Here is a 22,092-nt window from a genome sequence, read left to right on the forward strand (position 1 = left end):
AAAGAAAGAGGTCTGAAGAAGGTGGGGTGATGCAGCAGGCTACATGCTTGAGTGGCCCTGGCATCGGAAATCATTTAATCTGCATCACACAGCTTAGTGTCCCTACCAGTGGCCTGACATCCCCACAGAGCTGGTTCTATAGTCCTTGCACTAATCATCCTGTATAGAGGGGAAGCAGCACCCTTATCGATACATTGCACTTCACAATAAAGAGGTCTAAACTATCCTCATGTCCTCCTCCTCTAGTCTCCTGTTTCACGTCAGCAATCTCAGCTCTTCTTAGACACACCATCTGCTGAAAAAAAGATAACATCATTCCTTTCAGTTCATGGCTACTGATAGGACAATGAAGAGCAAGAATGAGAGTAGTTTAGATAAAAAACAAGGTGAAAACTGCTTGAAATGCAAGCTATGTGAGTCGGCCCTTTGCAGCAAAAATCAGATATTCTGTTTCCCACAGTAATCTATTTATATATTCCAACTGCATGGGGGAGAGAGGGCAAATACACAGACGCAGAGTCAATACGACCCCACAACACCACTGCCCGAAATACACTCAGAGTGGAATACTATCTGATATTTGTTGGAGGCAGGCACGGATGCAGTGAGATGTTGAGAACAGCTCCTAGAATTACCCCTGTGTTTGCTTTCAGAGTATAGATCTTAGCAGGAGAGGGGGGGGGGGGACAGTAGAGTAGCAGAGCGCTGATGCGGAGCAGAGCTCATCATTGGAGCTTGCTTGCTTGCAAGCTCGAACTCCTTTTCTCTCTTGAAACAGAAGATGGAATTAAAGTAGCTGCTCTGCACCTGTAAACATCCCTCATTTCACTTTCTGTCTTCACTCTGAAGATTTTGCTGTATATTCCAAGCTGGGATACACTCCTGTAAATACAGCAGGATTTTCTTAGCGACACCTCACTGAGATGAGCTTTATGTCTTTGGGGTGTAGCTGAGCTCACGTGGTGTGACGCCACTGACAGCCCACCCTAAAGAAGATGAATCTGGGGTGCGGAGCGGGCTGCTCGCAAGTGTCACGGCAGGCCAGTGCAGAGGCGAGGACGGCCAGTAACATCATCCCATCGCCACCCCCAGTTTCCCCCCTGCTGCTCCCTCACATTTCCCTTTTGATGACATGATGGATATGACTCTGTCACCCTCACAGCAAAGAGAGGATGTAACAGGACAGGGAGCAAGTGAAGGAGATAGAGAGAGACTGGGGAGGGGGAGGCAGAGATGTATAGAGAGAAAGAGATGGAGCGAGAGGCTGAGGAGCATATTTTTCAAAATGGACAACATGGATCTGATGCATAATTCATTCCTTATGAAATTTCTTTGGGTTTTTCACATTTTTTTCGGAGTATAATTTTATTTTCACTCTCTGCGTTTCAGCACTTCCTGCCTGGCGTGCCTCCACCAGTCTCCACATTAGAGTTATTGCACCTTGGCCTGGACTTTGGTTTTCATGTTTGATGTTTTATGGAGCCTCAGTGACTGAAACTTTTTGCCTTGGTCTGAGGTTGCCGTTGGTTACCTGTGATCAGCGCACATGTCTGTTGGCAGAATAACTTATATCTCTTCGGGGAGCCCTTCCCTTTATGCTCTGGCTGAGACTGGTGTGGGTATTGATTTGGTTGGTGGGCTCGAATTTCTCCTGGGAGCTAATAAAAATAATTAGAAAAAGATCATCAAAGGCCTGACCTTCTGTTGCACACATGAATAAATATGTGACAAAGATAATAGAAAAGAGCCCTTCTATGTGTGTGGTCAGCGGAACATGAGGGAGAAGAAGCTGTTTGTCAAAGTGGTGTTTTAACACTGGAATTGATCAACAAATTTAACAATTTCTTTTGTTTAACTGTGTGTTTACGTTTATTTGTCTTTATAATAAATGTGAATGGTGATGTGTTATTTGGAAAACAGAAAAAACACAACAGAGTCAAAATCATGCTGTAAACTGGCCATTTCTTGGATAGCAGCATTGCAAAATTGCATCGGATTTCAGTCAAGCTGACATAAGTAGAGTGAGAGAAAAGGCAGAAAAGAATCAGCTTCTGGTTCAGTAATCCCTCTCTGATTTCATCCTCTGTCTGTGTGCTTGTTTGTTTGTTCTCTGGTTCCTGCTTTCCTCCAGGAGTGGATGACTGCACAGCAGTGGTGAAAAGTAATGGTGGTGTTATTGTAGACAGGGGGAAACACAGCATTTTGATTGGAGCGTGTGCCCTGAGACCCAGTGAAGTGCACTCGCCTCAGCTCAGAGAGCACTTGATTGCACAGCACCAATGATCGCATTAAAAGGGCAACAGAAAGCCCATTTACCGTAAAGAGAGTGAGAAAGGGGGCCCAATAGGAAGCTGCAAATTGACTTTCACTTCCGTGAGGTGCCTGGTCTGATGGTTGGACAGTGGGGACATACATGAGCTTTTTGATCTTCTTTGGTAGCATCTCCTGGACATGGGAGCCACATGAGGGCACAGTTAAAAAACACACATACACAAGAATGTACAAACATGTTTAGTGTGTGCTTTTGAAAGTGAAGATTGCCCAACAACGGGTAGAGTTTACAAGTTGAAGTTATCCAGTATTGAGATTGATGTGCCTATTTTAAAACATATTCCAGGGCATATGGGTGTGCTTTTAACCTTCTCTACCTCTACACCTGACGAACCCCACTCAGAGAAGGACACTGACCAGTCACGTATAGCCCTCTGTGCACCCGGCCCAGCTTTTTCTGGCAGTGAAAGGACAATTGTAGAGGCATCTGCTGTGTTCATTTCCACCGGAAAGAGGAGAGCAGATGGAGTCTCAAGGTTTAAGTGATTAGAAGGCAGTAGATTGGAATACAAATTGGATTTAAAGAAATTAGACTGATATAAATCGAATGGAGTCGCCACAGTTTAGTGCTGTGCATGCGCATTGGCTTTAGTGGGAAGCCACCGCAGGGCCTGCGGATTATAAGGGAAGCAGATGCTCCAATGAGATAAGAAAAAAAAAATGTTCATTTGACACTCCATCTGAGGGAGATGGGGGTCTCCATGTCCGTCCTTTATCTTGCCCTCCATTTATCAATGTCACGGTGTTAATTACTGCTTCATTTATTTAGTCACTTGCCACCAGAATACAAACTTGCCCCTCTGCCCCTACACTGACAAGGACTGCTTGCCAGAGGACTGTTACCTACCACTGGTGAAAGAGATTGGGTTAAAAACTGCCAGTGGCATGCTGTAGGTTTTTGTTCCATCTCCAATAGTATATCTTTAGTTTTAATGCCAATGAAATTAGATCATGCACTCCAGGAGCAGGATGTCACTACCCCCTCTACTGCAACCCTTGTCTGTGGCCCCACTTAGAGCAAGACACTAGGCCTGATCACTAATCAATGACAGGGAAATGGAGGGAATTAGCCCAAATTAGGAAGAAGAGAGAACAGACTACCTCCTGTTCTTGGGTCAATATGCCACTGTCTGATGCCTGATCCCTGTTAAGACAAGTGGTGGACTCCTACACATTTCCACAGAGCCTTCCTGCATGTATGTGTGTCTATACATGTGCACACACATTCACCACACTCTTTGAAGTGTGTTTTGTGCTGATCAGTGAGTTTCTAACTGCGCCTGTCCTTTTTCCGGGAGATTCTTGGGAAGGAAAGACCAGGCTACAGCGTGTCCCGGATCCCCCTGGGAGATTCAAGTATGAGGGGTAGTGGAACATGTGCAAACCCTGGCAAACAAAGAGCTGGAACCTCCACTGTTATGCCTCCATCTCAGGTTGAAATTAGCCCTTACATAAGCACAAAGGCGTTTGTGGTACACTGCTCTTCTGTGTAGCAGGCATCGTCCTATTACCCCGCTGCACCGCCCCGGGGAAGGGCACAGTCATCAAGTCAGCTCAATCACACGCACACCTGCAACAACTAATTTTAAGACAAAGAGCCCAGCACTCTACTTAATACAACACTGACTGGTTGTCTGCCAACTGAATCAGAGTTATTGATGGGGTATTGAATGTGGTTCAAAAGAAAGAGGATAAAGAAACGGCTGCTGGAAAAGTTTGCCTCATTCCCCATTACCCTCTACTGTGTCTTTGACTGTTTGATGCTGGATCAAACTCTTTGATTGTTGCATGGTTCCCAGGGCCTCTGAGATGTAAATGTGTGTGTGTGGCCTACAGCATCTTATCTCCGTGGTTAAGACCTGGTCACAGACACACACAGCACTCTGACTTGGGGAGCATTATCTTAGCTGCCAGACTCCCACAGCTCACCCACTGCAAGCCCTAATAAAAAGGAGCGGGCCAAGGTTTTCAGCCACAGGGGATTAGCATTTGACATTAGTCTGGACCCCGGCATTCATATTCACATCACATGTGTACTGCTGCAATAGTGGACCATTTTACTTGTTTGCACCCCACTGAAAGCCAAATATATAATTTGGGTGTGTGTATAGTGCAGATGTAAGCTGACTGTACGCCTCCATTCACCGTTCACCCATGGGTCCAATTACCCAGAAGCCCTTGCATATAGGGTTTAGAAGAGCAGATGGCTGCTATTTGACTGGCCTGAAATGGTGATTAAAGGGTCCAATATATGTTTTTAACATGCGTCCAACCAAAGACAAGCTTTCGTAACTATTAGTTAGAGTCCATCCATTTTCCATCCTGCTTATCCAGCTCTGAGTAGTGGTGGCAGCAAGCTAAGGAAAATAGCTCATTCAGTATGTTGTTCTCTCCAGTAGTGTAGATTTTGGCACCTAATATTTGTTACGTTTTCTGATGAAAATATAGATAACAGTCTGCTGGCTGTGTGCTTGATTTCTCCAAGCTGCACTGTGAGTGGGAGCTGTCAGTGGGATTGTAACTACATGAATTAAGCCCATAGTTCATTTGTGTACTTTTAGTCTTTTGCAATCCCAGCAAATTGTATGTCAGAGTGAAAATTGTAATATATGTCTTCATATTTCTGTCTAGTGATTTATTTACTTGTTATAGATGCATTAGTATTTTCTTGTCTCTTTTGTCATGAAACAAAGGTCACAAACAATATTTTTCATCATAGTTTTCATTGATGAAAATGAACATCTAATGCACCTAAGCCACATTTAGTAGCTCATCCTGTGGTTTCCTGATGCCTTCCCCAGCTAGACTGGATATGCGATCTGTTCCTTTTAGTAGTATTTATTAATTAACCCCCTACCTCTTCCCTATTTTGCAAATATTGTACCTGCTGACTATTATGCTAATAGAAGGGATTTTTGAATTGAGAAGGCCTTGTCGTTTCCAAATATCAACTGAAACAATGCCTAAAACCTGCATGGTGTTCTTCTATGATTAAATCGCATCTCTTCTTTCTCCTCCAGGATCCCGTCTGCGCCAGGAGGACTCCCCACCCCGGATTGTGGAGCACCCCTCTGACCTGATTGTCTCCAAAGGGGAGCCCGCCACTCTCAACTGTAAAGCAGAGGGTCGGCCAACCCCGACAGTGGAGTGGTACAAGGACGGAGAGCGGGTGGAAACGGACAAAGATGACCCACGTTCGCACCGCATGCTGCTGCCCAGTGGCTCGCTTTTCTTCCTTCGCATCGTTCACGGACGACGGAGCAAACCGGATGAGGGAGCCTACGTCTGCGTGGCCCGGAACTACCTGGGAGAAGCTGTGAGCCGTAATGCATCTTTGGAAGTAGCATGTGAGTCAGGACTTCGTGTCCTCTTTTTTTCTTATTTGTTTCTTCTTTGCTGCAATGCTGCTCTTTTGCTGATATAATTTAATAAGTCATTTGGCTGGATGAAGCAAAAAAGTCTGGATTCCAGATGATGGAAAGACTGGATTTACGTACGGCACAAGAAAATTGAGAGATAATATTTGAACATTTCCTGTCAACAACTGCACAGTCTTTTTTCCTATTTATATATAATGGACAATTACACTGTCTTTACTGCAGGGAACAGTAAACAAATCAATGTTTAATTTGAGGCAACTGCTTTCAGTGTTCCCTATTTGCAAAGATTGTAATGATTTCCTGCACGTGTAAAAGGGACTCTTAAACGCCATCGTGGTCCCACTTCATGGGACATTGTTTGGAGTGATAATGAGTCATGCAGAAGAGTTTTTTTTAAAGGACTTGAGATAAATTAGATATATTTTTTACCTCAAGGGAGTTTTAATAAAATTGTCTACAGACCTTTGAGTTGGACATAAAGCTGCTGGGACATGATGACATGGATACTTGGGTCTCTCACAGGTGGGTGGGGGTCGAACGTCAGGCACAGATCAAAGTCCTGATGGACATTTGACACAGGCTGCCTGGACTGTGTTGGTGAACACTGACAGGCAGAACCTGAGCTTTGGATCAAATTACCTTTGAAGATGAGCCTCCCCCCAGCAGGCTCAGGCTGGGCTTCTCAATGGAGCCGGCTCCCAGGCACCTCAACTGCCCATTAGGTGGAGCGGAAAGTCTCCATGACCTTATGTTGTTTTTAACTGGTGGTAGTGACATAGTCCTCTGTTTCAAACAAGGGCTACATTCATGGGATTTAAGCCAACTGTAGCATGTTTTTTTAGTGGTATTTACAGATTCATTTTTTGGATGTTTCACTTGATTAGTGTGATTTGGCATGGAAAAGAGACTAATGACATCATTTTTGGCATCATAGGGTTAGCTGAAATGACCTTCTATCTGCAATTGAGCAAAAAGTTAACCTTCCATTATCCTTAGTAAGTATAAATGTGTTTCAGTGTTTCAAACAGAAAAGATAGCAGTAATACCACCTCCCATGAAATAAAAAGGACCTGTAACTGTATATCTGAGGCGAATACATTGATCATTGGTTGTCGGATGGGAAGCTGGTGTGAGATCCTTGGGAAATGGACTTTGTGTGGTGGAGAGGCGGGGGTTGGTCTCCGCCTCTGATCCGGTCCCCTGCCTTCCCGAGGGCACTTCCAGCAGCCCCCAGGTGCTAAACTGCGTGACAGCAGCTTGATCTATCGATTGCTGTAAGAGGGCTCTCCTGGTCTAAATGAAAATTCATGAAAAATTGATGAAGTCTCCAGATTATTTTATTTTTCCCTTCTCATACTGTTTCTTAGGGCTTTATGTTCACTGCTCTCTCGTGTAATATGGGTTGAGCAGCAGAGGGGGTTGAACAGATGCATTGAGTGCTTGAATGGCTTAAAGGTTGATGGGTGAGAGGTCGGAAGGCCAGGAGACGAGGGGACAAGGAAGAGTTAGCAAGGTGAAGAAATAGGAGTACACATATGATAGGTATCATCAGAGATACTAGGTTTGAGAGAGAGCTTCAGGCCAAATCCTCAGGCCACAGTCTGAGTAAACAAGGGTAAAGAACTGTACCTTGTAACTACAATTTTGGCAAAAAATGTACATCATCCTCAGACAACACACTGTACTGGCCTACAAATGTAGATACATCTTAATACCTTACTGTTCAAACATGTCCTCTGGTGCATACCCTCGTTTATTGATCACTCTGAATGCACCGAGATGGAAGTATAAACAACTGTCTTCCATCTTTGCATTCAGTCAGCCTTCAAATGAGTTAAAATGACTCCCCATCTACATCTCATTGTTCTTTAAAGTACCATCAAATCTTCCCATTCAATTTCTAGATGAACCGATATCGGCCCTTCATTATCTAACATTATTTTGCTTATTGACCTGACCTGACCCGACCTGAGCCATTGAGAATCACAGCAGTGTTGGTCCAACTGAGATGGAGTGTGGGTGTCGGAAATGGTTGTGCTGGTGGGTCAAGTGCAGTTCAACAGGAGCACTTTCTTGATTATGATGTGACAGTGCAATGAAGTTTTATTAAAGTAGAATAATTGGTATAAATTATTTGATTATGAAGAGATCAAAGCGCTCAGAGGCACGTCAGGGAAATTGGAGGAGATGAGAAAAAAGAAATAATATGCAGGTAGGGTGTTATATTAAGACACTAATGACTTCTTGAAACTTTAATGACAAGTAATCTAAAGGATATTGAGTAGGAATGTCCCAAAGCTGATCTGCAGGATTGGTGTCTGAACCAATCAAGTGTCTGGCCTAAGGCAGCAGAATGGACAGCACCAGCACAGCTCCATTATTGTTTTGCCATCGTGCTATTTTCATTGTTTGAGAGCATCTTCTCTCTCACTCTCTCTTACTCCATCTCTCTTGAACATACAATAGTGTAAGTCTGTCTGTTAAAGTAGTTTACAGATAAAATGGTCAAAAAATGTAAAATATGAAACTTTGATTTAAAAAAATGCTGTGCAAAAACATATATATAAACGTTATACATTTATGAGGTGTTGATTAACATCCACACTGTATTTTTGGTGTATTTGTGTTTTTCCAGACACAAGGCTCTCAATGGTCCCAAAGAGATAGGAGGACCATTTTATGGAGCGCTCTATGCCTGGCTTGTTTTGGGCCTTGGGCTTTCTTGGCTTTCTCTTTCAGCCAGGTCTTCAGGGGGAGCAGAAGGGGGTGGGGTGCTAAATCCCCTTGCATTGGCTTACTGCAGTGATTAGCTTTATCAGGTCCTGACATCCGTCTAGTGATTGTAAAGCCAAAGCTAATCGCACAAGAAAAAGCAGCATTTAAATCTATATCCATGTTGAACTGGGTTTGTGTTTATGATATGTCTTGCCCCCCCTCCTACGCCTGTCTTCTACCTCCCTCCCTGTCTCCCTCCCTCGTATTGAACACACCTTTGCCCCCCTTCCATTCACGAGTGGTTGAGCAGGACCCTGGTGAGATAATTGAATTGCAGCTTTGAAACAGATTGAACTCAGTGTCCACTGAGCAGAGTGGCGCTGCTGCATGCTGGACCTCAAGCTGGGCAGCACTCACCACTCTCTCCGTTTGAGGAGGAAAGGTGGAGTGAAGAGGAAGAGGGGGAAGAGGCCTCTGAGAGGTGCCTCTGCATTATTAATGCGGGCCAGATTGGGGGGACTTGTGCGGTTACTGGGCTTAGTCTTTCAAACATGTCTCCTTTAAGTGTTGGATGTTGAACACACATTGTTCACAAATGGATGGAGAAGAGCATGAACTGTCTTGTGTTATTTGAGTTCATGGTGCATGCGCAGAGTGTGAGGATAATGCTTAGGCATCACTTCGCTGCATTTGGGTAGAGATTTCATTAACGCTGTTGTTCACTGTCCCGTACTTGAGAATATAGAGAACTTGTAAACATTTTGCCTAGAGCGTATCTGAGCAGTCTGCTTTGTAATCTCATTCCTCCTCCCAAGCTCTCCAAAACTGACTGCAGGCCAGCTCTATGGGATGGATGTGCCGCATATAGGATGTGCCCCCTTTTCTCTTTTCAGAATAAACTAGGTCAATGAGCAGGTTCATAAATCATTGTGAAGCCTGTGTCAGAAATGCTAGCTCCAGCCACCACTGAATAAATTGCTAGCACTGCGGATATCTGTGTATATGTAAGTGTGACAAGGCACACCTGGGGCGATAGGATCCCAAGGAAAATGTTAATTAGCCCCATCTTTTCAGGTGGATGGATAGCACACATACGTAGTGCTCCAGATACAAGCGTGTAGGGTGAACAGTTGCACTTTTAATGGAGTGTAGAATGTGACTCAGGCCCTCTGACATGTATGTGGCTGCATGTGTGTTAAATGTGTGTTATTGTCTCAGGGGAGAGGCATCGCAAAAGAACGGAGACAGAGAATCTTGAGGTGTATCCTTTGCCGCTTCGTACACTTTGTAACCTTTAAAAATGCAAATGACACAGAAATGAAACAGATGTCTTGGGTTGGTTCTAAATGCCGCTTGGAATGGGATCGGATGACTTTTAAAAAGGTCCTTTGATATCATCTAATGTACCACTTCTGCAATTAAGTGAATCGTTAGGTAGCATTTGGTGCTCGTACAACAAGGTAATTAGCAGGAAAATAGAGTTGGGAGAGGTGCGAGTGGTGAAGAGAGGAGGAGGGTACCAAGCTGTTCCTGTTGTGTCCAGCATGAGGGGAAGCTAATAAAGGGACAGGCCAGGAGGAGCAGGCCAGGTGGGGAGTCAGGCTGAGCTGCACTGCAGAGGCGTTCACAAGCTCATCTGGACTCATTATTCCGTTTCAGAAATTAGAAAATGGAGTGACAAGTGCACACAAACAACACACAGACACACACACACACATCTCACAGGAAAGTGTGTGCAAACACCTGCCCTCATGCTGATATAAACCCCGATAGGATGAGGTTTAATCTGCGCTGAAGTCCTTGAGAAATAATGAAGGGTAATGAAGGAAGCAGCAACAATGCAGCCATTACGGCACATTAATGACGCATGCTACAGTTAGGAAATAAAACACAGTCTCAAAAAGTGAGCACGGACTAATTTGTATTTAAATATGTTTTACTCTCAGAGCACATCTCAGTGTGTCTGTTTGTTTATGTGGTGGGATGTGTTGAACGCAGAGTCAAGGGTCAGTCTAAAACAATTATTACGGCCTCAGGTTTCTCTTGTAGTTTTCCCGACTCTGTATTCCCATTTCAAATAGCTTTTAAATAATATATTTAACTGAACATAGAAGCACAGGACAACAATGATGTAGTGACCCTATGGGGTTGGCGCTGCAACAATTAGTCATTTAATTGATCAGTTGATTGGAAGAAAGTTATTGAACAGCTATTTGGAAAATCAATGAATCATTTTCCAGCAAAAATGTCAAATATTTTCTGGTTTGAGCTTCTTAATAGTATGGACTTGCTGCTTTGCTTTGCCTTTTGCCTTTCACTCTGTTGTAGCAAATTCAGAAAGGTTCATCGTGACAGTTGAGAACAGAACATGACAAATACGGTGAGAAAATGTAATTTTCAAGTGCCTCCTCTTTTTATTTTGAAAAAGTAATCTGAATGACTTGTTGTTAAATCACATAGCAGTATTGATATTTCTTGCTGAGTTCAATTTAGAAAAAAAAAATAGTTATGCGCAAGAAAAGCAAAAAGTATTGATACAAAAAGGTGAGTGTTGTCCTGTGATAAGAGAGACGGTGAGAGCAGGCGAGGGTGTGAGAAATATCTTCCCCTGATAAACTGTGAGAGAGCAAAAACCCCTGATTAAATGTGTCAGCTCTGTGTCTGTGCTGCTGGAGTTTGCTGACCTCTGTAAAGAGGTGTTGTTATCTATTGGGATTTACTCGCACAATTTCCACGTACACACACACACAGCTCTCACCAGCAGCAGCATGCAAATTTCTCTCTCATTTATCAGCTGCAGATGGCTGCAGTAAATGAGGAGTTCCCGCCACAACCCCAACTCCTGTGCAGGGCATGGGAAGAGAATGGCCTGCAGAAATGGAACAGAAATTTGGAAAACTCTCACAGGGAGATAAATCATCGGAATACACCGCAGTCACTCCCAGCACTCTGACCTTTCACTGTCACACACACAAACTAGCACATTCACACACACATGATATGTCCTGAGACTGCACTTTTGCTATCCTCAGCGGGCCTTGTGTCCCAGCTCTGACCTCCCCAACTCCACCAAGGGAAATAGACTGTGTTACCTTCTTACCTTCAGAGGAAGTGAGTGTTGTGCTGAAGATGGGAAATACTGCAAACCTCCACCATGGCACTTATTATGACAACAATAATGGAGTGGTGCAGCAAGAGCTGAGGGCAGAGATGGAAGGTGTTGTGAGAAGGTGCAGGAAGATGACAAAGAGCTGGAGCTCTTAATGAGATCCAAGTTTGGTTTGACCTTTGACTTTCTCTCCCTTTTTCTCACTCTCCACCTCTCCACTTCCACCATTGTGTCACCTTCGAGTGTATAAACTGGATTAAACAAGTGTGTGGCGCTCCGTCATGGATGCCACTGCACGTCAGCAGAGGAGTGAGCCGTCAAGCAAAGAATGCTGAGCCAGCCGCTTCTCACGCCCATTAGTGCCCGGCAAGATGAAGCACCCGTCGCACCGGGTTTTGTTGTGTTTCTTTCATACACCCTACTCTCGCTCCTTCACTCTCTCCCTCTTTCTCTCTTTATAGTGACACTGTTATTGATGGCCTCTCCACTCTGACAATGCAGGGCTATTGCTTTGTCTCTCCTGCCTGCCTGCCTGCCTGTGTTTTGCCTCCTCTCTCCTCGTTCTCCTTGCACCAGTGTCTCATCACCCATGCTTCACACTATGGGTGCTCGCTCTGCGTTGACTGAAAAATAAATCTTTGCATTTACATCGGGTCCCTAAATTGAACAAGCTTGGCAGCATTGTAAAAAGTAAGCACTCTCAGACAAGCATGTTCTATAAAATAAACGCACCCTGTCTTGCCACTTCTTTCACTCTAATCAGACAGTTTTGGATGTAGACTGAGCTGTAAATTATTGAAATCTGTCTGCAGGCTGATTATTGATCAGCCTTAAAACACAGACAGGCTCAGAGGCTCCTGCTTTCATGGGTGGATTGCACTTTGATTTCTGGTTTAATATCGACTCATGGTTGTAATTTATTCAAGCCGTGTGTAGCTTGCAGTTTTTAGTAAGCAGATTTAATGATCATCAAAATATCTTCCAGAATATACCCTGCTCTATCAGTCTATTAATCTGCTCTTCAGGCTGTGTGTAGATAACCTAACACATGGGGTTTCCAACTCTTTAGTTAAATTGCTGCACAGGTGTGATATTTACCAGAATTTAGATGAATATGTCTGATACCACTCTATTTGCTGTCAAATGGCCAAAGGGACAAGTGAGTGATAATAATATTAATCGAAAAACGTGACCCTGAGTGAAATCCCTGTAGACCGCTGCGTTCCGAGGGTGGCTTGCCATTGAGTCCAGCCGGGATTGGATCCTCTGACCCTTGGAGAACCCTTTGCCCTCTCCTATCCACTCCAGATCTCTGTCAAACCATAATTCCTTAACCCAACGTTCCCCTCCGATGAATGCGTCCCTGTTGTGACTGACCTCCCCCACCCACCTTCCTCTCTCTCACTCTCTCTCAGAGACCCTCTGAGACTGCCAGAGATGGTAATCCATCATATGGAGCAGGGGAGGAGGTGACAGGGTGGAGGGCTGAAGTTCAGGCGCTAGCTGATACGGGTTTGAATCGAATGTCGCTGAAATTGATTCACCCTCTGGTGTGTAGAATGGTGTGTTATTTCTGCACTGATGTTCCTGGTTCAAATGCCCATTATTTCCTTGGTTACTTTCACACACACCCTTAAACACACATTCATTCACACACATACATGCCTTTGCGCAACACTTCAGGGTGCACAATGCTGCAAGGATTGATCTTGCGCAAGGGCCAAGATTCAGTCAGACCCACGATTTAGTCTGTTTATTTTGGTCTACGACTGTCACACTGCACACTGGAACTCTGATGGATATGTCTTGCTGGGAGGTGTTGTGCACAGTTACACACAAGTACTTACATACTAACACAAGTGCACAAGCACACAAAAAAATGCTTAAGGTAAATGGCTTTTGTGGATGTTTTTCTACTTGTACAAACATTAAGGGCAGCCTCTCCTCAATGTAGCCCATTGGGAACATAGGAGACACAGAGTTTCGGCTTCATTAGATTCTCAACTCAACTGTGTGGATGCAGAGGAAGAGGAAAACTGGGGGCAGGGAGGATGGGAGGATAGAATTCATGGGACACAATTTCTAAAGTGTACAGTCTTGCTAGGCTTTAGGCTTTGAGAAAACACGATCAGGACAACATAACCTAGTTTGTATTGATTTATGAATTAGTAATTACTTTTTATTTGTGTTCTGCAGTCCCTTAAACTGTTACCAGGCCTTGATTGGCTCTGGGCCATGGCAGAGTAATCGTGGGTCCGGATGTGTTATGACTCGGTGATCTCTCGATGGCGTAGACAGATATTGTGTTTGGCTTGGATTACATCTGCTGTAAGGGACACCTATCAGCCATCAGAGCCCTCAACAGCTGCAGACCAGAATTGAAACCTGATCATCCAGTCCCTGCTGTCTCCCTCTCTCTCCGTCTCCCACCCTCTATCACTCTTTCCTCTTTCTCCTTTTCCACTCCCTCCCGCTCTCATTTCCTTTCCTGCTGTTTGAAAGTGATACTCAAAGCATTTTGATCACTTTCAAAAGTGAAGGGAGACAAGATCAAATGTTTAAGCGTGTGGTTTCTAAGACAGCTGTGGTTCCATTCCGTTTTACTGCCTGACCTTTACATGACTGCGCCGCTGCATCCAATGGGCATATCAGCAGAGGAAGTTGGGTGGCTGCTGTGTCTACTTGAAGGTGACCTTGTGTGTTGCAGAGTTAATGGCTTGCCATTTTGATGTGGAGTGTGTCCTAACTGCTGCTTCTGTCTGTTAGACTGCTCTGGGATCAGTCCCAGGCTTTGCCGAGGTGAAGGAAGGGACGCAGGGGCTTGATGTTGTTCATTCAACAGCCATGGCTTCACTACAGGAGGTGCTGCATCCACTAAACACTACAGGTTCTCAGCTTCAGGACCATCAAAGCCACATGATTTCATAGAGGGTAACTGGCTACCTCAGTAATGTGTAATGCAGTGTGACCAGGTGCAGTGAGATGACATCACATGGTGAATGAGACCGGGAGCTGTGGTATGTGTGGCCACCTGCTTCTGCAGCTGGGAGGATGATTAGCAGCTAGCCAGGCTGATTATTAACCAGCCAGACACTCATCCAGCCAAACGGACAGTCAGACAGACAGACAGACCGGGACACTGACAGACATTGCACATGGCCAGATATGAGCCTGCACATTGGTTGGCACAGTAGAGATCAGACATAGTCGCCCAGACCACTTAAGCACTAGCATGGCCAAAGGCCAACTGAATAGAAATCAGAACATCCTATTCAAATGCTAAGCAGAATCTTATCTCGGTGCCTCTTGCTGCTGGCCCTCGTGCTTTACACTGTCCGGGGCAAAGCTATTAACGAACATGCAGGTGCCTCCCCTGTTTGCCTGTGTTTCATTGTGTGTGTGTGTGTGTGTGTGTGTGTGTAGCGTTGTGTATGTTTAGATAGGTGTATGGTCAGTTTTCTGTGTTTCTCTTTCTTGATTGATTAAAAAAAAAAAAATCATAACAGATTTTACTCAGACTACAAATCTTCAAATTTTTATTGTTAGTGTATTTCAAACAACATTACTGTTGATGTATGAGTCTAAACTCAATAATGCCATACACAGCAGTACCCACCACCCATAGCGACAGAAATGAAGGCAGTGAATCATCTTAAGCGTGGCTATAATTGCAGGGATTTGTCTTGGATCCATCGAGATCTTCTTATTCCACAGGAAATGAAATCTAACGACACTGAGTGATCACCAGGGGGTGTGTGGCTAACTGATGAGCGTGCTCATTTGACTCCACCGATCTTTAAAAGCCATTAACGCTCTCCTGTTTCATGCACAAATTAGGCCTCCGCACACAAAGGCACACAGGCACAGCAGCACATAGATGTTTGGAACGTGAACACAAGATAGGCCCATATGCACATGCCAGTACCCCCCTTAACACATACACTTTGTAACAGACTCCAAACTCCCTCGTTGTCGTCCAACTTGCACGATGAACGTTTGCCCATTTGAAGCCTAAATGGCACAGTAAGGGAAAAATGAACCCCAAGACGCCACGTTGTAATGGAGCTGAAAAGAACAGCTTAATTAGCCAACATAAGCCATGCCCAGGCATTAACTGTGAAATTTACATGTTAGCTTTCTTCCCGGCTTTTTTTAAAGGTCCCTGTGGTGTTCATGTGGAACAGACACATGAATTACAACTCTGGCACTTCATGAATATCGATTTGGCTGCTATTGCTGTGCAGGAGGTTATGAAATACCGTAGTATTCAAAACATGTTGAGTGGGATACATCTGCAATTAGTCAGTTGTTAGTTTATGCTACTAATGTGTTATTAGTTTAATTGCCTGTTTTTGGTAATTAACTTCCCCTCACTCACACACAGCCTCATTCTGTGAAAAACACCCGTAACATTTAAAACCAACTATAATTTAGAAATATTGTGGACACATTGTTAATTGTTTTCCTGATCCCTGGATGACTAATCGTATTTAAATATTAAATATGAGGATATGGTAATATTGCTCTTCTTATCAGACTCTCAGACTCCAAGCAGAAGGGAGTTGTCTACATGATTTAGCTCCTTTCACAGCAGTGCAGGCGTTTGATAGGCCAGTTACAGAGTCAAGATAGGCTGACCTTTGGCCACCTCTGGATGTGACCTCTGACTGACCATCGATTGACCATCATCTGACCCCATGGCTTGAAAACAGAGCTGCATACGGGTCCATTTGGCAGTCTGGAGAGGATCTCTAGCATACACTGCTAATACAGTTACCCTAGTGTTATTGGGAGATGTATGAAAGGAGAAATAGCCTGGGATGGCAGGGTTATTCCTGTGTCAGAGGAAGAAAAGCACAGATAATTCAATTACAGGCTAAGGGATATGAGCATCTGTCAGCTTATTCATTCTTATAGTACTCAAGTTCTGTTGTTACTGCAGTAACCTCTAAACTCGATTGCTGCCGGATTCAACTCATTACCCACTTTATGAAAAATTGAGCCCAGATTGGTATTCTGACATCTATAGACCTTTTACCCTTTTATTTACCATGTGTTTACAACCACAGTACAAAAGACCTTTTCTGCTTTTTAAGACATTTTGTGAAACTAAACCTTGCACCAACCCTCTAGATTTGCTGAGCGCTAGACCAGACTCTGCTATCTCTTCTTAGCATCTCGCCACACTTCCACCCCCATCCTTCCTCCATTTCTCCCTTATCCCCCAAATTGCTGCTCCCTAACTGGCTGTAGATGATAACACTTTCAGCCCAGCAGTCAAAACGCCCACCCCCACCCCCCTTCTCACTATGAAAATCAAATAGCAACCTAGTGACTGACTGCTAATCAAATTAGCAGGATTTCTCATAAACCTTAATAAGTAGCTTGACTCGATAAAGGATGCTGATGAGGACGGGAGACAGCTTTTTGATTGGGAGGAAAGAAGAAGGGGTCATATCATTCATCTCAAAATCACTCAACGGTGCCAACTCGGGTGTTGATTGTCATAAATATTCTTGGACCTTCAATTTTCACCCAAACGCCCCACCCCCAACTCACGCCGCAAGAGCATCTCACCTCTTCCGACTGCATCCATGTGCCAGCAACACCACCCTCAGTCCTCTCTGTCTGTCTGTCTCTTTTCTCACACACAGCAGGGGGATGGTTGGCCCAAGAACGTGGCATCATTAACTTTCTTGAGTGGCAGACGTTAGACGTGCGGAGGGCTGTCCTGTCCCACCCCCTGCTGGGTGTCCCTCAACCCCCATCACTCCTTCCTGTCATCCTCCATCGCTGCGTTTCTTGCTTCTTCTCCCCCAAGCAGCCATCCACAGATTTCATACACTTGATGCTCAGTCAAGGGTGAATGAAAGGAGGCATTACAGGATGCATATCCAATTTCATCATCAGGAGTGCGCCTTATGATTGTTGACATTCATGTGTGCAATTTGTATTATGTGTATTCATGTCTATGTGTGGTGGTGGTAGGGATGCATTTGTCCGCATTTATACAACTGTCTAACTATTGAACTGTTGTGACTCTGGCTCTTTATAGAAGTGTGGGGAGTCCACTACCACGCAGTGTCAGGAGTATTTGTTGTTACCACCAGTGTGGCACGTGCTGCTGAGCTCCCTGTGGTGCAACGCCCTGTCTCATTAATCACAAGCCCTGTGCTGGAGCCCTGACAACCCACAACCTGGTGGCCTACCACCTCCCCTCATGTATACTGGGAAGTCTCTGCACCATTATTAAGCTCACAGGAACAAGGCAACACACCAATGACAGCTGCCAGTGGTCATTTGAACCAGCCCCCTTTTACAATTGAAACTCCTCACTTCACATATCCCCCACCAAGCTTTTTGGCTTTCTCTCGTCTCGGGTTCACAAGTTTTGAACCGCTGGGGCAAAGGTCAGTGTATTTGCCAGGTCGTCACGGCAACTCTCGACAACATCAGATGTCAAGAGAGTTGGCCGACCATGACGAAGGAAGGCAGAGAGCTTTGTTTGGCCGGCCACTTCCTTCTAGAGAGCAGAGGAAGCAGGACAGAAGGGAAGAGAACAGTAGTTTTGTTAAGCATACTCTCTCCCTCTTTCTTTGCTGCGGTCGGTGTCTGGCAGAGGGGAATTTAACTGTTCATGGGGGGAGTGTTATGGGTTTGTTAGGGTCCAAGTCAGGCTTGTACTGTGGGGTGCTGGGGCTCAGAGCCGTGCCGTGGTCTAGTTGTGTCATGAGCATGTAGCTGAGCTGTCACTTGTCTCTAATTGGCTTAGATCAGCCCACAAGAGGCTCAAAGCTCACTGACCCACCCTCTCTCTCTTCCTCTGCCTCTCTCTCTCTACCCCTCTCTCATTAGCTTTTGTTCCTCTGCCAAGCTAAGACAATGGTCTCCACATGGTCCTTTCCATCAGAGCGTTTGATCCAAAATCTCTCTCTCGTTCCAGCAGGCCTGTTACTTTCTCCGCCTCCATGCGTGTCCTGTTATGGGGCTAAATCTTGCAAGGAGCAGGCTGCTAGAATGATGAGAGAGGATTCAGAGGGCAGCTTGATCTAATCCTGATTGGGGACCTGATTGATCTGGGCCCCGGGGTCGTCACGGGGTCAATACATGGACTGATGATAACATGGTTCATCTTGAGGGAATAAACCTATCGCCGCACTTTCACATGCCATTACACCTCATATCAATCCAGACAACAATTCATATCTGTCGTCTCCACAACTCCACCACAGTTAAAGCTGTATCCTTGCACGTCATTTACCAGCGCTGCAATCAGTCAACCATTCTGAATCCTGCCAGGGTGGGTGTTCCGTCTTGGGCAGTGTAGGATTTACGATGTCCTACAAGGGTTCGGGGAATGACCCTCTTGTGTGCATCCCTGATGATGTTCTAATTGGATGGGGTGACCTTTCTTCACTGTAATTTTGAAGCGTACGTGGTCCTTGGGGGTGGGTACAGATTAAAAAGCAGCAGGGGTGGGCTGATTGATGTGTGCTGTGGTTGGTGTGGTTGTGGATGGACAGTGACAGGTAGAGGGACAGTAACATATGAGTCCACAGCTGTTGAATGGGAAGGGATGTGCAGACTGATAGATGGGAGGTGGCCTCAGCCAGGCTGACTGATTGCTACCTTCTGGTACATCATCTCTTGCAACGACTATGCATACTGTGATTGAGTGGTGGGGGTGGTTGATTGTTTGGTTTCTGTAACATTAGGGTTGTGCCATATCATATTATTCTTGACAATACCAGTGCAAATTTTAATGTGGTCAAAATGTTGTCACACCATGATTAAATATACTGCTACACAGGGATGGGCAATCTGACAGTTTAAGTTGGTGATCAATCTTGAAGGCGTCCACTTTTCAGGCGAATCATAGAGATTGTGGTATTTAATGTCCTCTTACTTCTGTTTCCAAAAATTTACATAACCTCATTGGCTAGTGGATATTTGCTCTTAACATTGGACAAATCACTTCACATGCCTTTTCCTTTGGTAACGTAAACAATGCAATGGCATTTCAAAATTGGAAAAAAAGTATTTGCACCATGACTATGTAGTTAAAGTAATGATAGAATGTAGTTTCCAAAAAAAATGCAACTTTGGTTGTGGTTTAAAACATGAAACATGGTGTCATTTAATAATAAAATTGATTGTGGCACACGAGAGGCTCCTCAAGATACGTCTGATTGAGCTCAATGGTTGATTAATTGATTGATTGATTGATTGATTGATTGATTGTTCGCTTCTTTGTAATGAGTCAGAGAGGCATCTCACAATATAGAGAAAAACACAGACCTCACAATCAGGTGGGGATATGTGGAGAAAAAAATCACCATACAGACAGATGTTTTTTTATAGAAAAAGTGCATTAATATTCATATATAATATCAACGCATGCACATCATTATCAATGTTCATGTACATTTTGCAGAAATAAATGCACTGTATATATAAATATTTGTGGTATAAATACAGTATGTGGCTGCGTGTGTTGTGGCACTCTGAATGTTTAGCCCTGATTTTGGCTGAGTTTGCTTTGCATTCATGTATAGCACTGTCACTGTGCTCACAAAGCTCCCAGCATATATTTATTTTTCTGTCAATACGAAATTTGCTTTGCTTCTCTTTGTAGCCAGAATGAGTTGAAGTGTGGTGAATGGGTTGTTTTGGTGCATTGACTGGTGAATCCTATTTTGAAAGCGTATGAAGCTGGAACTAATTCCTGCATATTTATTTGGCTTGGTCTAAGCAAGCTAAGCACAAACCCTACTTAATATTCCAGGGCATGCTAACAGGAACAGGCCTATTGGTGATAGCAAAACAGCCTCTTACAGCCTTTGGAAGACTGAGTGGAAAATTTGGGAGCCTCTGAATGTCAAAATAATTTATTCCCTTGCAAATGAGCATGGATGCATGCTTCGATTTAAGGTGCTAGGATTTGCTTTTTCAGCTGTCTTTTGTTATTTTATGTCATTTAGTCCAGAGCTAATATCTGAAAACCTGTGTGCTACAGTCTGCCGCTTTCAGGTGATAGATCTTTCCTCTGTTCTGATCAGATTGAATCTGGTCTTCGTGCACCTTTCATTGATCGTCAACCAAACATCCAACATCATTTAAAACCCTTTTATATTCTCCCTGCATCTCATAGAAAATCTCACAGAAAAGAGTAAAAAGATAAAAGAGCATGAGGAGGAAAGAGAGCCTCCCTAAACCTTCACCAGGCTCGAGGCGCTTTTGTTGCGGACTGTATCTGAAAAGATCAGCTTTAACAACCTAAGCAAATATCCATGAAAAGGCTTCTGAAGGGAGGGCCTTGAACCTTCTGTTGAACAGGTGTGTTTTATAGCACTGTATTTGTCCTTTGGTCTTTAATGCTCTACAGTCCCACATTGTCTGTGTGTATGTGTGTATTTCTTCGTGGTTGAAGCTCCACTGTAGCGTTGAGCCAGTCCCAGCAGGAGGGCCGCAGCCAACCCAGTGCCATGTGAGAGCTGCAGGGAGCGGGCTAACGAGGTGTCCAGGCAGCTGACGGCTTTGTCCTGCTGCCTGTGAGTGGCGATGACACAAAGCGTGTCCTGCAGTGAGTCCTGTCTGTTCTTTGTGTCTGCCTTTCTCCTCTGCCCAGCACTTTGGGCTACAAAAGGAAGCCGTGCGAGGCAGCATTGTGGCATCAGGTGGACGAGACGCTGCGCCTGTCCTGTCCCCCATTTCCCTCCTCCCCATCCGTCTCCTCTCTAGACCACAAAAAAGCGAATACTTGAGGCTTGGATAGCTGTGAATTAGTGTCTCGTGCAGTTGGTAGGCTCCTATTTTCACTGAAGCCTTGACAAATAACTATCATTTTATTAGATTCCCCATCCTCTTTCCTTGTTCCATCTCGCCTTTCTTTCCTCTCCTTTCCTGTCACATTATGCTGAAGTGAGTGATGATCCAGAGGGCAGGCAGTTCTCTGTCATGTGTTTGCTGCTTGTATTTGCTCAGTCTCCCATCTTCCTCTCTTTGCTCTACTCTCTAATTTATGAACTGCTACACTTGAGTGGGCCTAGCGCCTATTAAAAGCAGCACATCGCCTGTGTTTGTCCTGGCCTTTCCTGCACCACAGGAAGCTCATCCAGAGCCCCCACTAGTTAAAGTCACTGCAGGGGGTGAGCGGCAAACATGGACACCTCTGTGGATCCTCTGCCCACTGGAGGGAGAGGTTTGACGCTTCTTTTTAAAAGGCCAAAGTCATTTGTCTTTGTTGTTTTCTGTCTCCCAGGGATTGTTTAGAGAGAAAAAGACAGCGAGAGAGATAAAGAGTGAAAGGGAGTGAGAGCGAGCGAGAAAACATGCCTTTCTCTCAGGAATCTCTTTGTAGATGGTGCGATGTTTCTCATCTGGGCCATTACACTGAAAGCTGTATTTCTCTCTGTTGTTTTACGTTTTTTACGGCGTATGATGAGTTGTCTTTTTACTCAGCTTTTCTTAAACAACAGCTGTGCATTGTCTGATCCTCAAAATTTAAAACATGAGGTAAAACATCTGAACAAATTCAGCATTTCATAGTTTAACATT

General features: G+C 44.5%; 1 protein-coding gene across 11 annotated transcripts in view; it reads left to right on the forward strand.

Annotated features, from left to right (window-relative positions):
* Positions 1–22,092, forward strand: part of robo2 (roundabout, axon guidance receptor, homolog 2) — a 311,369-nt gene that overhangs the window by 156,956 nt on the left and 132,321 nt on the right. For all 11 annotated transcript variants that reach the window (XM_084351853.1, XM_084351850.1, XM_084351851.1 and 8 more), the window contains one exon: positions 5,352–5,678. In XM_084351853.1, the coding sequence (XP_084207979.1) occupies positions 5,352–5,678 (327 nt within the window). The remainder of the gene's footprint in view (positions 1–5,351; positions 5,679–22,092) is intronic.

The sequence above is a fragment of the Pagrus pagrus genome (assembly GCF_965226575.1).
Source record: "Pagrus pagrus genome assembly, chromosome: 4".
Lineage (NCBI taxonomy): Eukaryota > Metazoa > Chordata > Actinopteri > Spariformes > Sparidae > Pagrus > Pagrus pagrus.